General features: G+C 62.9%; 1 protein-coding gene across 2 annotated transcripts in view; it reads right to left on the bottom strand.

Annotated features, from left to right (window-relative positions):
* MRTFA (myocardin related transcription factor A) overlaps positions 1–14,171 on the bottom strand; it is a 95,932-nt gene that overhangs the window by 3,044 nt on the left and 78,717 nt on the right. The window contains exons 4-13 of one of the 2 annotated variants that reach the window (XM_057740479.1): positions 13,602–13,677; positions 12,537–12,698; positions 8,791–8,966; positions 8,435–8,566; positions 6,043–6,296; positions 5,669–5,840; positions 3,241–4,506; positions 2,725–2,820; positions 2,163–2,315; positions 1,815–1,875 (exon numbers count right to left, since the gene is read on the bottom strand). In XM_057740479.1, the coding sequence (XP_057596462.1) occupies positions 1,815–1,875; positions 2,163–2,315; positions 2,725–2,820; positions 3,241–4,506; positions 5,669–5,840; positions 6,043–6,296; positions 8,435–8,566; positions 8,791–8,966; positions 12,537–12,698; positions 13,602–13,677 (2,548 nt within the window). The remainder of the gene's footprint in view (positions 1–1,814; positions 1,876–2,162; positions 2,316–2,724; positions 2,821–3,240; positions 4,507–5,668; positions 5,841–6,042; positions 6,297–8,434; positions 8,567–8,790; positions 8,967–12,536; positions 12,699–13,601; positions 13,678–14,171) is intronic. The other variant, XM_057740480.1, reaches the window with a different exon arrangement.

Below are 14,171 nucleotides of genomic sequence, written 5' to 3'. Positions count from 1 at the left end.
AGCAGAAACCAGGCTTGCTCCCTGGTCCTCTACCCCCCCCCCCCCCACAGTGGAGGACCAGATGACCAGCTCCCCACCAAGTCTCGGCCTTCCTGCCCCTCAACCTGCCCAGCTGCCGCCACTGGGCACACTGCCGGCCCCTCCTCGGGGCATCCTGCCACTTGTCAGTGTCCCTTTGGGCGCAGGCAGCTCTCCTCAGCTCCTTTCTCGCAGCCCCTCTTCTCCTGGCAGCCCTGCCCTCCCAGCTTCAGCTCCGTCTGGGACTCCCAGAGCCTTAGTGCCACCCGCACTCATGAGAAACGCACCTCAGGCCCCACCACAGACCCTGGAATTTGGGGAGTCTCCTTGAGATCAGTCAGTGACCTTGAGAGAAACATCAGCTACAGAGCAATTTTTGGTAACTGAGATAAAATTCACCCCTTTTAAGTGTCCGCGAGCTCTCGCTCTGCCCGCACCACCTTGCATCCCCCCCTCCCCACTGAGGTGACGACAGCACCTGAGAGAGACGCTGCACACACACTGCCTTCTCGCCTGCTGCCCCCGTGACCTCCCCCTGCTCCTCCCGAATCCGACCCCTCCTCTGGGCCCTGCGCCCGCCCCGTACGCAGGGTCCCCTGCACCACCACACCACTGGCTGGTCCCACCAGCATGCAAGCGTGCTGCCCTTTCTGCTCCCCCGTTGCAGGAAACCCCCTGCAGAGAGTCTCCAGACCCCTGTCTCCCACAGCCCCAGCCTCTTCAACCTGCTTCAAGCAGGCTCTGGCCACAGCCTCCCCTGCAGCGCCCAGCTGAGGCCACCGGCTGCCACCACGACACGGCCCGGGACCAGGTTCTGGTGCTCGCCTTCCCTGACGGCCCACCAGCAGCCCTTGGCCTCAGGACTTGACCCTCTCGAGGCCATGCTCCCACCCGCAGCCCACTCAGCCTCTTCAGCTTGCTGCCCCCACCTCCATCTCATCCTGTCACTGCTCCAAACACCCATCTGGACACCAGCGACTCCCCAGCTCCTGCCTTCAGCCCAGACCTCGCCCAGGCTGGCCACACGGCCCCTCCATCCAGTAGTCTAGGGATTGAGGCTGCAACCAACGTGGGCCCATGCGCCCCAGCCGACACGCCTGGCATTCAAACAGCTGCACCTAGTAACTCACCCGAAAACCTCAGCCTCACCCTTGGCTGCCCTGGTGTCCCCTCGCCACACACCTAAGCTGTATGCAAACCAACTGGCTCTCCCTCCTGGGTACACCCAGATTCCAGCCCTTCCGCGCTGCACGGCTGCCTCCCGGCCCACACACCCTGCACGCGCCTAGATCACGGCGTGTGTGCCCTGCTCCTGCCCTTCCAGCAGGGCAACCCTTCAAAGCTGTGCCAGGGCTTCCAGCATCACCCAGAGTCCTCACGCCTCTGCCCGGCACCCATCAGGCCTCCTGATCTGCCCCTGCCCGTGGCGCCTGCGGCTAAACCGCACAGAGGCCGACCCCGACACCCCTCACATCTGCAACCCTCCCCTTCTCAGCTTTTCCTAACACCCTGTCTGACACACGATAATTTACTTCTTTTATTCATTGTTCATCTCCCCACGCTGGGCTGTAAGCCCCTCAGCAGGTCAGGGTGAAGCAAACGTGTGCTGAGGCCCCAGTAGGGTCCCTGCCTTGGAGAAGGGAAACGTTTCACACACTGCAGCATCCAAAGTACCAGGCCTGCCGGGCGTTGTGTTCAAGAACTAAACCAAACCCAGTAACCATCCAGCCTCGGGCTGGAGACAACCTACAAAAAAAGGAGGAGGTGGCGGAGGCAGGGTGGGGTCTGGACCTTACCTCCACTCTGAATCAGAATGTCAAACAGGTCATCCATCTGCTGGCTTGAGGAACCATTTTCCTGTGGGACAAAAATAAGAAAAAGAGATGACAATCTGGAACAGGAGGCCCCCAGCCTGGCTCAGGGCGCAGACCCCACCTTCTGGCCCTGAGCCAGCAGCCAGGCCTGTGCTCAGCTCCCGGAGCCCACACTCATTCCTGCCCGGTGACCACTCTCCATAGGCCCCCTGACCCACAAGGCTGGCTCCTGCCTCCCCCATTCTCCGGCCGGGCCCAGGGGAATGAGGGAGCCCAGCCCAGCTGCAAAGCAGCCACCCACCCAGCCGGGCCCCAGTCCACCCTCTTTACCTGCTGCCTGGGCTGCTGGCTCACAGCTTCCTCATAGCCAGGTGGCTCCTTCTTCGGCAGAGAAGTGGGGGTCCCAAAAAGGGGCTGTGGCGGGTGCTCCAGGTCCATCTGGGCTGGGGGGCCAGGGGCTGGAGAACCAGGCTGGGACAAGGGCTGGACATAAGAACGGGAGAGAAGCAGTGGCTAGGGTGAGGGCCCTGCGCGCTGAGGCCGGCGAGGTGGGCGGTGTCTTCCTTTCGGACCAGGCCAGCTGTGTGACCTGCACTGGCTCTCAGGGAGCTTTCATGGAAGCCACTGGGGAAGAAGGGATGTGGGATGGGGGAGGCCCTGACCTCTGACCCTACAGAGGGCGACTGGCTCCCTGGGGTTTGGGACAAGCCATCCGGGGCAGAGGGAAGGGCTCTGGGCCAATACCCCCTCCCCACCCCTCCCCTCCCCGGAGTTTCTGCTTGAGGCTGCTCAGGGTCCTATGTCCCTTCCAGAGTACCTGGGTCCTGTCACTGTCCCCCCACCCTGAGCTTGGCAGGGCTGAGAGGCCACACACAGCCTAAAGCAGCCTCACCTTTGGACCAGGCTGAGTGGAGGGTCTGGGCTGTGAGGGTGGCAGCAGCAGGGAGCCAGCTGCCAATGTCACCTTGGTGGGGGACAGCTGGCCTCTCTGAGGGGAGAGAGAGGAGCAGAGCTCACATGAGGCCCAGCCCAAAGGCCCCCAGCCTCTCCCAGAAGGGGCCTCGCCTCCCCTCCTCTGGGCCCATCCCACGGAGCAGGGGCAGGAGTGGCCCAGCCTGGGTGGGGCTGCTCAGGAGCCCTCCCCTGGGCACAGAAAGGCTCTGACACCAATGGCCAGAGCGGTGGGCAGGTCTCCATGGCGCCACCCTCAAGGCTGGGGGTCTTAACACGGTGCCGCAGCACTGCCCTGGGTGATACGGGGACGGCGATCCCTCGTTTCAGAGGGTTGAAGGGAAGATTACAGGAAGCGCGCATAAGCTGCCTAGCCACAGGGGCGCCTGGTGAGCAGGCGCTGTCACGAAGTGTCCTCACGCCCTCCTGGGGCTCCTGCCCCTCCCACACCAGGTACCTGCTGGGGGCTCCCGCTGGCCAGGCCAGGGCTGCCTGCATTCTTATTGGTCACGGTGAGGACGAGGTGGGTCCCTGTGGAGTCAGTGAGGAGGGTGGGAGGTGTGACCCCCTTGATGAGGCTGGGACCCTGTGGGCCCAGAAGCAGCTGGGGGGCCGGGGCTGGTTCAGGCTCGGGCAGCACGGCTTCCTGCTTCACCACCACGGCCGGGGGCACCAGGGCACACGCGTCTACGTGGTGGGCAGCGGGGGCTGCTAGGCTGGGGCTGAAGGGGTGGTCAGGGCCCGGGGGCTGCCTGCTCAGCTGGCAGCTGGCGAAGCTGTTCTCTTGCTTCACTGCGGTGCCAAGAGTGACCAGGGCCGGAGCCGGGGCTGGTTCAGGCTCGGGCAGCACGGCTTCCTGCTTCACCACCACGGCCGGGGGCACCAGGGCACACGCATCTACGTGGTGGGCAGCGGGGGCTGCTAGGCTGGGGCTGAAGGGGTGGTCAGGGCCCGGGGGCTGCCTGCTCAGCTGGCAGCTGGCAAGGCTATTCTCCTGCTTCACTGTGGTGCCAAGAGTGACCACGGCCGGGGTTGGGGTTGGGGCCGGGGCTGGGGTTGGGGCCGGGTCCGGGGCCGGTGTGGGCTGCTGGGCCCGCTTCTCCTGCTCCAGCTGCAGCCGGAGCCACTCCACCAGCTGCTGCTTCTGCCGGAGCATGCGGGTCAGCTCCTCGATCTGCTTGTCCTTCTCCTGCAGCATCTGGTCTTTGTCACGCCCCTCCAGCTCTGCCCGCACCCCAGGACTCAGACAGCAGGGCCCGGCGCGGGGGCCTTCCTCCTTTACAAGGATCTGCAGTGGCGAGGCCTGCAGGGTGAGCTGGGTCACTGGCGACGTCACCATCTCGCCAAAGGTGTCCCCGGGCGTGGAGTTCTCGTCGCCTGTGCTGAGCAGTGAACGCTCTGAGGGGGTGGGAGACACGGGGGGCGTGGAGCCCGTGCTGCCAAACTTCACCACGCCGTTGCTGGTCACCGTGGCCACCACCACCTCAGCCGGGCCCAGGCCCGCGGCCACCAGGGTGGGCCCTGTGCTCAGCCGGGCCGCGGGGAAGGCTACCACCACCTCGCCTGCCTTGGGCAGGATGGAGGCGGCGGCGGAAGGGGCCTTGGGCGCTCCAGCGGCAGGGCTGACTTGCTCCTGGTAGGCGCGCAGGCGCTCAATCAGGTCTGTCTTGGTGCCCGAGACGGGCAGTGACCGCAACTTCAGCTCCTGCTTCAGCTCTGCCACCTGCAAGGGGGTGGAGAGGCAGGGCAGCAGGGAGACAAAGGGCACGGAGTCTGGGCAGGAGGGCAGTGGTGGAAGACGAGTAGGACAAGCTTCTCGTCTGTTAGGCTCTGTCTGTCTGGACCCCACGGGCCACTTCAGATACATGCACCCCCCGACCCTCCCACAGCCCCGGGCGGGGGTGAGACCCGGGCCTGCCGGGCCGGCCCCGCCTTGCATCCTCCCACCAGGTGCCTGGTTAAAATGCTCCCGCCCCCATGCCTGGACAGGACATGCCCGCAGCTGTCCCCAGCCCCGGCGTGGTGGCTGGTGCTCAGTAAATAAATACTGAATTCCACCGACTGGATTTTCAGGTGAGAAAACTAAGCTCATGGAAGTGAAATAGCTTCTTTCGCTGGTGACGGGCCGAGCCAGAAATTAGATGGACTCTGAGGCCCATGTCCAGCTCCCCGCATAAGGGCTGTATTTGCTGGGGTCCGGGTCATGACTAAGGAGGGACCAGACTAGTTCAGAGAACAAACTCTCAAGGGAGAATGTGGTCCAGTCTCCTTTCTGATCCGGACAGTGAAAGCAGGCCAGGCCTGGGGCGGCCCCCACCCTCCAAGGCCCAGGACCCAAGCGGAGTCTGTGCCCCACGTGTGCGCTGCTCTCTTCCAGGCTGATGTAGCACTTGCAGAGCAGACTCCGTGGGACATTTCTGGCAGTGTGGAAACGGTGGGTGCTGCAGGGGAGCCCTGAGCCCGAACGCCGGCCAGACCTGTGACCTCAGGCCGACCTCCCTGCCCCTCGACGCCTCTGCCTGCTCACCCTCAGGCCGGGGTAACACTCCCGCTCCCCACACTGCACGTGGAGGCTGAGGGGAATGAGAGGTGCGCAGGTGCTCAGTGAGCCCCGCGGCCCAGGACAGACGCGAGCGGGTGTGGTCGATGACGAGGACCTCGAAGACAAGACTGATGCCGCGGAGGACCAGGGCCAGGCGGGCCTCGGAGCAGGCTCCGGGTGCCTCTGCTGGAGGAGACCAGAGCCTGGAGCTCTGCTCCGCCTGCCAAGGCAGTGGCCCTGGGCCGGCTGCCTTCCCTGCCTGAAACCAAACACCTGACCGCCCCCACAAGAGGCAGGGCTGGCGGCGGCAAAGGCCTCCAGGGGGAAGGGCATGACCACCTACCTTCATGTCGTCCAGGTTGGCAGGCAGGGCTGCCGGCTTGCCAGTCAGCGAGGTGCTGTTCTGACGTACCAGCCCACTGGGCCCAGGGGCGCCCGAGCCGGAGCCGCTGCTGGTAGTGGAGAGGCTGCGGGTCGGGGGTGCACCAGCGCTTCCCAGAGCCTCCCCTGCTGGCCTGAGAGGAAGAAAGGGCAGGCATGAGCCCCCGCCAGGCATCGCCCCAGGCCTCTGCAGGGCGGGCAGAGAGGGCCCCACCCGGAGGCACCCCCCCGCGGACCACCCTGGCAGGACCCGGACCGAAGGGTCCTTGCAGGCCCAGGGCCACCCACACGCCGGCACCTGCCCGTCCCGGGTGCCTGTGGGCGGGCGGCGCCTACTTGGGCGGGGCGGGCAGGATGGTCTGGTAGTTGTGGTGCTGCTGCTGCTGCTGGTTGAGGATCTGGAGCTGCAGGAAGAGCTGCTGCTGCTGCAGGATCTTGGCATAGGAGGAGTCCATGGGGGGCGCCCCCTTGTCCTGCTTCTGGTCCGGGGGGATGTACTGGTGGTACTTGAGCTTCTTCACCTTCGGCTTCAGCTCCTTGGCCTTCTTGCTGCGCTGTGACTTCTCGCCGGCAGACTTGGGTTGGCTTTGCTGGGGGCGCAGGAGACAGAGGGCGCCGTCAGGGGCAGCCTCGGCTCTGAGAGGCCGGCCCCGCAGTGGTGTCTGAGAAGGCCCTGCCGTCCATCCTGCCCCGTCCACGCTCCCTGCTGGACAGCACCCTCCCAAAGCAGAGGCCTCCTCAGTGCCCAGGAGTGTCCAGGGAGGGGGTGAGGGGGGGGTGTGACCGGCCCGGCTCCTAAAAGAACGTCTAGCCCAAATGCGCAGGCCAGACAGCCTCCCTGTGACCCCGAGCGCAGAGGGAAGAGGACGAGGGGGTGAAAGGAGCTGTGGGTGCTTTACAAAGACCACGTCACACAGACCTGCAAGAACCCTGCCTCCCCAGGAACCGGCACGTCTACTGGAAAGGGAAGGAAGAGGCTCAAGGAGGCCCCGTGCTCGAGGCCGCACAGCGACCACAATCTCCCCCACACGAAGGAGCTGGGAGCCAAGCCCAGGACTCCAAAAGCTGATGTTCATTCACCAACGGGCCGGCACACAGGGAGGCTGCCCACTGGGCCTCAAGGATCACGTGTGGGAGGCCGTCTCCGGGGGAGGGAGGGTGGAGCTGGGTGGCGACGAGAGGGAGCAGGGTGCTGAGTGCTGGCAAGAGGAGGCCTCACCGTTTCTGAGCAGAGAACGGCAGGCAGAAGGGGTCAGCTGGGGTCTGACCAGGGGGCCGTGGGGACGGACGAGATGTGGGGAGAGGTGACCAACTAGAGGAAGAAGGGACATCAGAGCACGTGGAGGCCGAGCAGTTACACAGTTCATGGTTTTGAGCTTCAGCAACGGCGTGTGACAACGGCGGCCCCTTCCCGCTACTCGGGGTGACGGGGGTACAGAAGCGGGGGAGAAGGCGTGGGGCTGCTGGGACCGGAGCCAGCAGAGCACCCGAGAGGAGCGAGAGGGGTCCAAGGAAAAAGGCCCCAGCAAGACTGGGGGTGCAAGAAGGAGGCCGAGGGAGGCCCAGGGACACCCCACTGAGAGGGAGGAAGACGGGGCACCCAGGGAAAGCCACCGGAGAGAGGAGCGCCACCCGAGGCGGGTCAGAGGTGGCTGGGGGCTGAGCCCGGAGGAGAGTTCATGGCGGGGCTGGGGAGCCGGCGACAGAGGCCGAGGCGCTGGCAGGAAAGAGGAAGTGAGATACACACACACACACACACACCACTCTCGCAAACAGGTGGTGGGCAAAGGAAGGCACCAGGCGTGTGACGAGGGGCAGGTCTGAGGAAGGAATTTTAGGGGAAAACCTCAGGCATCTGTGGCCAATCAGGGACAGACCGCAGAGGCAAGGGAGGCACCAGCGGGGCGCTGGAGCACCGCCGACCCGGGAGGAGCGGGCCGGGGCGCCACACGGGAGGGCCCCGTCGGCCCCGCCCTCGACGTGGGAGCGCCCAGAGGCACAGCGGCGGCTCCGCTCAGGCTGTGAGCAGCTGGCCAGAGACTGCAGGCCAGGGCCTGTGCGGAGGGACCGGAGCCTCCGTCATGACAGGAAGCACGGGGCGCGGGGAGGAAGAGCATCTGCCCCGCAGGCACGGAGCACAGGCGGGAGGCCGGCTGTCAGGGCCAAGGTCTCGGAGGCCGAGGCAGGAAGCCGGGCGGGGAGGACTGGACATCGGCTCCTGGTGCTGCTTAGTGTCCAGCACCGTGTTCCCACACACAGGGCCCCCTGGGTGTCTCGTGGGCTTGATGGGAAATGTTGCCCCTTCAGGTATTTCAGGTCAGGCCTTGGAGGAAGAGAATGAACACAAATGCCTGGCACGGCTGGCTGGGTGACCTCAGGCCCAGCACCTCGCGTCTCGATTCTGTCACTGGCAGAAGAGGTTCTGTTACAGCCTCATGAGGCCGTACGTGGACAGAGAGGCGTGCGGGCTGTCTTCCTGGCGAGGGCGGGAGGGAGAGCCTGGCCCCCTGTGCTCAGGAAACGGTGGCTGGGCCCACGGCAGCCAGCGTCCGTGGAGAGAACGAGGAGATCGCCCACAGCTCCGTGGTGACCTTGGCTGGTCCCTGACCAGGAGGAGAACATAAGCACCCCCGCTCCCTGCGCTTGTCCTCACAATGGGATGGAGTCACGGCAGGTCGCGGCGGGGCGGGGGGGGGGGGGGGGGGGGGCGGCCGGCTGGAGTCAGTACCTTAATGAGTGTGGGGAGGGCCTTGGTGGTGGGGACCGTGGTTCCGTTGGTGAGGCTGGGAGGCAGAGGAGGCTGCTCCGTGAGGAAAAGCGTTTCTCCAGACTCCGGGCCCATGGGGAGTTGAGACACAACCTGGGAGAGAAGAGCGAACGTGAGGACACCCCCACCCCTTCTCGTTGCCCCAGAAGCTGCACCATCTCCAGGCTCCAGCTGGTGGTGCACTCCTGCCCTGCCTGGCATCCTCCACAGGGGCCCACTGCTGACACCTCGCAGCTCCTGAGCTTCCCCGTCCCACCTGGCCCTCACCCGGGCTGCTCCGGCAGGTCTGGGGCCCTTGGGGAGCAGGGCAAGCTCACCTGAGTGGGGGACACAGAGGTGGCGCTGGGCAGTGGCTCGCTGACTCGGGCTTCCAGGGGTGACGGCACTGAGCCCTGGGACTCGTGGCTGGCAGGCTGCTCAGGAGATAAGGCATCGCTGCTGTCCTCATCGAAGGAAGAGCTGTCTGCTACTTTCGGGTAGTTCACCTGGCCCACTGAAAGCCAAGGCCAGGGTAAGACTCCTCCAGCAAACAGGAAGAGGGGCCTTGCTCACCAGCCAGAGGCTGTCTGGGCGAGGCGCCCGGCCAGCGGGTCCCCGCGCCCCAGCAAGCAGCGGGAGAAGGAGGCCAGCAGCTAACCTGCCTCCCGTGTCCAAAAGAGCTCAAGGAAAGCTTGTCATCGTGAACCCGAAGCAAAGGCAGGAAGAGTCAGTCCTAGACCATGCCCTCTGGAATTTCACAGTCAGGCCATCAAAGTGCTCCCTTGGTGGGGAAAGGCCTGATCGTTAACCCCTAGCTTTTAACTCCACCCTGCGTTCAATCTTCAAAGTCAGGGTCTGCCCTCCCTCAGCACAGCCTGCCGCCTCTGCCACCTCCTCTGTTTCCCTGCTGCTGAAGGCTCTTTATTTCCATCCTGTGGCTGCACAAAACTCTCCTCTTCTCCCAGAGGCTTGCAGACCCTGCGACCAGGGACCGAAGGAGGGTGGTAACAGCTACAGGGGTGCAGCTCCCCGCCTGGGCTGCCTGACTCCCCGAAGACCAGGAAGAGATAGAAGAGCCTCCTGGGGAAGGGCTGCCTGCTCGCACAGGTGAGGCAGGAGCAGCGGGTGGACAGCAACCTCCCCCTCCTGTCAGCAGCCAGGGACTCCCAGAGACCCACGGCCTGGGGGCAGCGGCTGTCACCGGCCTGCCCTGCATCTCGGGGAGAGCCCGGGGCGGGGGGGGGGGGGGGGGGGGGCCCGGGAGGCCTGTGCTCCTGGGCGGGGGCCAGGCTGGGAGGGAGAAGCTAGAGGAGCAGGGGCCCCGGCGTGGGAATCCTAGACGCAGAGGGAAGGGGACGAGGGCAGGTAGGGTATTTCAAAAGACTCCTGTCACGACCCTGCACCAGCCGCTGTCCACACAGGAGGAAATGCGGCAGCGGCACAGAGGTGAGCCGACGGCCACAGCGGGGACCCTGCCGTGGTGACACGACCGCAGATGAGGAACAGGAACAAGCCTGGACCTCTCCCAGCAGACCCTCCCCCGCCTCCAGGGCTGTGACCCTCTGCCCCCTGGACCCGGGCAGGACGCCCCTGAGCTTGTCCTGCTCCCCCTACCCGCCCTCGCAGGGGCCCGCATGGAGGGGGCACAGCTCGCTGACCGCCGGGTGCTCCACGCCAGTCACACTAGGTCTAGGTTTCCTCCCACAGTCTCTTCCTCCCAGAGAGGGGACCTGCTACGGCACAGAAGCCACAGGACAAGGGGACTCAGGATGGAGGAGTCGCGGGTCCACCCCCTTCTCCTGCGGCCAGGACGGCACAGACGGGGGCCCTGCCCTCCGGGAGTTCGTGGTCCAGGCACTGCGGAGCGTGGCCGGTGCTTTGCTGGAGGGAAACCTGGATGCTGAGGGGATGCTGGCCAGGTTCAGGGAAGACTTCCTGGAGGGGGGGGCTTGACAGAACTGCTACAGATCAACTGGAGGTGGGCGTGTGAGCGTGTACGCGGCTGTAAGTGTGCAGGGAAGCCTGTGGGTGACGGAAGCCGTCTGTGAAGCCCCTCCCAGGCCCCCATCCTCAGCAGCTCCCCCCAACACACACCCGGCCCTGCCTCCTCCTCCTATCCTCCCCCCTCCTCAGCCTCTCCTCTCCTTCCTCTCAGCCAGAAACCTGCTCACGTCCCTCGGCCTAAAAATCCTTCCTGAGCACCATCTCCCTCTCTCTCTCTCTCTTCTCCACTCTCTTCTGTAACAAATGGACTCCATTTGCCGCCACCACTCCCTTGCCTCCTACCCCCTCCTCAACCTGCACAATCACTGCTCCTTTCTCTCCAGGCACCACGATGACCTCGTTGCCAAACTAATACTTCCCAGGCCTCAGACGAGCCGTGCTCCACCAGGCCTCCAGGCCGCACTGTCCCCTCCGCCTGGAATGTCCCCCGTACCTCCTCCACTTCGCAAACTGATTCAACCTCCAGCTTGATCCCAAATGTGCCCAATCACCCGTGGAACTTTCCAGCCCCACCACCGTCCCTGTCCCTGAGAGAAGCCCGTCCCACTGCGCCTGCCACACACCTGCTGTCCTACACTGTTCATGACAGCAGCCGCCAGCTGGTCGGCAATGGATGTCACTGCCAACAGCAGCAGCCTGTCCCTGAGTCTCCCTGGATGCCCAGGACTGTGCCGGGCCCTTTACAGCCGTCATCGCCTGGGAGTCTGCAGACCATCCCGAATGGCAGGTGACTCGGCTGTGATGTCACAGGCCCTGCCTTTCTTACTACGCAGCGCCCCACGTGCCCGGGAGCGAGACTCAGGAATCACTTGCGTCCGGCATCTCCTCCCACCAGACTGGGCTCTCTGAGGGCAGCGGCCACAGCATATCCTGCTTGTCTCTGTAACAGCAGGGCTTGCACAGGCCTGGGGCGGCCGCCTCTTGGCAAACATTTATCAGATCTGGGCTGGCTGGAGAATCCAGCACTGACCTTGGCCCAAACGCTGGCCTATAACTAGGGGCTGTCGTGGAACCTGGTGAAGATCTGGGTAGGAAAACACTGACACAAGGCAAAACGAATGCCAGGATGAAGCGGGGAATGAAAGGGGAAAAGGGCGGTCAGGGCCCGGGCCGCCAGCCTCCAGCTCGGCGCCACCTCCTACGCTGGTGCAGACGGGGCCCGAGACACCAGTCTCCTCTGACCCGGGGCTTGGGGCCCAGCTTGGCCTGCTTTGGGCCTACTCCTGTGCCCTCCTGTGCTCTGCCCAAAGACCTAGCTCACTTTCACGCCGGGAGCTCCTGAGCCTCCTAAAGGCACGGCTACCTCTCAGGGGCAGGTCTCAGGCCCCCACCAGCAAAAGAAACATGTCTGTACACCTGCCCGTGGCACGCGAGGCCCTGCACGTCCTGGACTCTGCGGCCTCCCCACTCACGTCTCGACATCCCCGTCCAGCTCCACGTGCAGGCTGCTCCTTCTCCCCGCTGCACACGCTCTCATTCCTACTCATCCTGCACCCCCATCTTGGCCTCACCTCCACTGACGCCGATCCCCACCGCCGGGGCCGGGCTGGGTGGCCCTCCGTCTCACTGCTGCCTATTTCCCTGCCTGCAACCGCTCCTGGGCTTGAGCTCCATCAGGACAAGAGGCTTGGTCTGCCTTGTGGTCCTAGCACCTAGCACGCTGCTTGGGTCAATCAACCTTTACCGAGTGAACTATCTGAGGAAAGTGCCAGGCTACAAGAAGGGAGTTCAGTAATGAAAAGAAACAGCAGGTACAGTTTCTAGACCCCAGCGTCTCTATGTGCTCACACACATCAACCCTGACACCTACCAACCTTCTCTGGGACAGAGGGACAAGCCCCTGTGTTCACAGAGATGGAAGTGGACAGAGGCCTCTCTGCTGGGACTTAGTTACTCTGGCACGGCGCTGATCCGTGAGCTACTGGCTCTGTCCCAGGCTCAGAGGACCTGTTGATCAGGCTCTTGTACTCTACACCTCGGCTCCCCCAGGCTAAGCCGGAAGTCAGGGAGCAAGCGGCCCCGAGCCCCTTCCCTCTGCGCCTGGCCTGCAAGTCCACACAGGGCAGCCAGGCCTCCTCACCAATGATGGCTTCCTTCAGGCTGGACTCCACAGGCAGGATATTCTTCTCCACCAGCTCCATGGGGCCAGGCCTCTGTGCAATCTTCTCGTTTAGATCATCAGCCAGCCTGGCTCTCTTCAGCTTCAGCTGCTTGGCCTGGAGGGAAGGCTCGGCCGAGGTCTCTGCCGTGGGAGAGAATGGAGTGCAGGAGGATACAGGAGGGAGCTGGCTCTGCTCTGGGGACACCAGAGCAGCTCCCCTCGGGGGAAGGGGTAAAGCCCGTCCCAGGCAGAGTAGGGTGGCCTGGCTTGAAGTTTCACAAGGACAGAAGAAGGGGCCCCCACTGTGGATGGTGTGTGGTCACACGCGACAACAGTCACTGGGCACAGGCTGGCCCAGACGACTCTCTGAGATGGAGCTAGAGCTGAAAGAGCTCCAGCCGATGGATGGTCTCTCCTCCCCCTCAAGCTTGCAGTGTTCCGAGGACAATCCACCTCCCTGCTCTGAGCCTCGGTGTCGCCCTCTGCAAAGCGTGGGGTTCACACTAGGAAAGTTTTCTTCCAACCCCAAAGTGGGTTCAATACCAAACAAAAGGTGCAGAGATTCAAGCCAAAAACCCTTCCTTCCCCAGAATGAGGAAAGGGGGCAGGGCGGGGGCGGGGGGCGCACGGGCAGGCAGAGGACGTCTGGGATGATCTTGCTTGTACTTCGCAGGTGCTCGAGTAAATACTGAGTGAGTGGATGGATGGATGGATGGATGGATGAAAACAGAAAGTAAATGTATTTTAAAAACAGATGTGGAGGAAAGGCTTTCATACCAAGGTTTTATGAGAGCCAGGGCCACTATGTGGTCATAGAAAAAGAGAAGCCACCCTAAGAGAATGTGACTGTGCTTCTCTGGGAATTCCCAAAAACCAATGGTAGCTACCACAGCACTGCTGTTTTACTGTGTGAAGGCTCTGGCTTACCCACTGGCAACAGAAATGGGAGCGATGGGAGAGAGGGAAGACGAAATGTGGGTGGTGCAGGGGTGAAAGCAGTGAGAATGAGGGTTTAGATGAAGAAGCATTTCCAATCTAACACACCTTCCAAAATGTGCATCCTGACCAGCTCTGATCTCTCCGGCCGGGAACGAATCTTCCGCTTCAGGTAGTCCTCTGTCTATAGAAAAAACACATCAAGCCGCTCTCAGATCCAGGTCACAAGCTCACGGCATGAACAGGACCAAAAAACAGCTGTGGCTCTTGTGGGTAACCTCTGCAGCCCCCACAATCTCAGCCTGGAGAGGAGGGTCCTGAGGCCTGGGAAGGACACATCCACTTTCAATGCACCTGCCAAGGGCATCATCCATCTGTCAAGACCATTTGTCTCTCTGAGGCTGAACTGCTGATATAGTTTTTAAACTATCATAAAAGTAATATATGTTCATCAAAGAAAATCCATAAAATTAGAAAGTAAAACAATAATAAAAAATGTTTAATCATCACTGTTAGTATTTGGGGATATCTGTTTCTAATCATTCTTCCATGCAGAAGGTAAGTTTCATCTTGCAGAGTGGTAATCATACTGAATATAATTTTATATCTTATTTCAAAAAATGTGGCCTTGCCTGAGCATTTCCTATTTATTCTGAATGGCTGCCAAGTGGATACTAA

This window comes from Hippopotamus amphibius, chromosome 7 (genome assembly GCF_030028045.1).
Source record: "Hippopotamus amphibius kiboko isolate mHipAmp2 chromosome 7, mHipAmp2.hap2, whole genome shotgun sequence".
In the NCBI taxonomy this organism is placed as follows: Eukaryota; Metazoa; Chordata; class Mammalia; order Artiodactyla; family Hippopotamidae; genus Hippopotamus; species Hippopotamus amphibius.
Note: the sequence above shows the minus strand (reverse complement) of the source record. Positions and strands in the feature narration are given on the sequence as shown.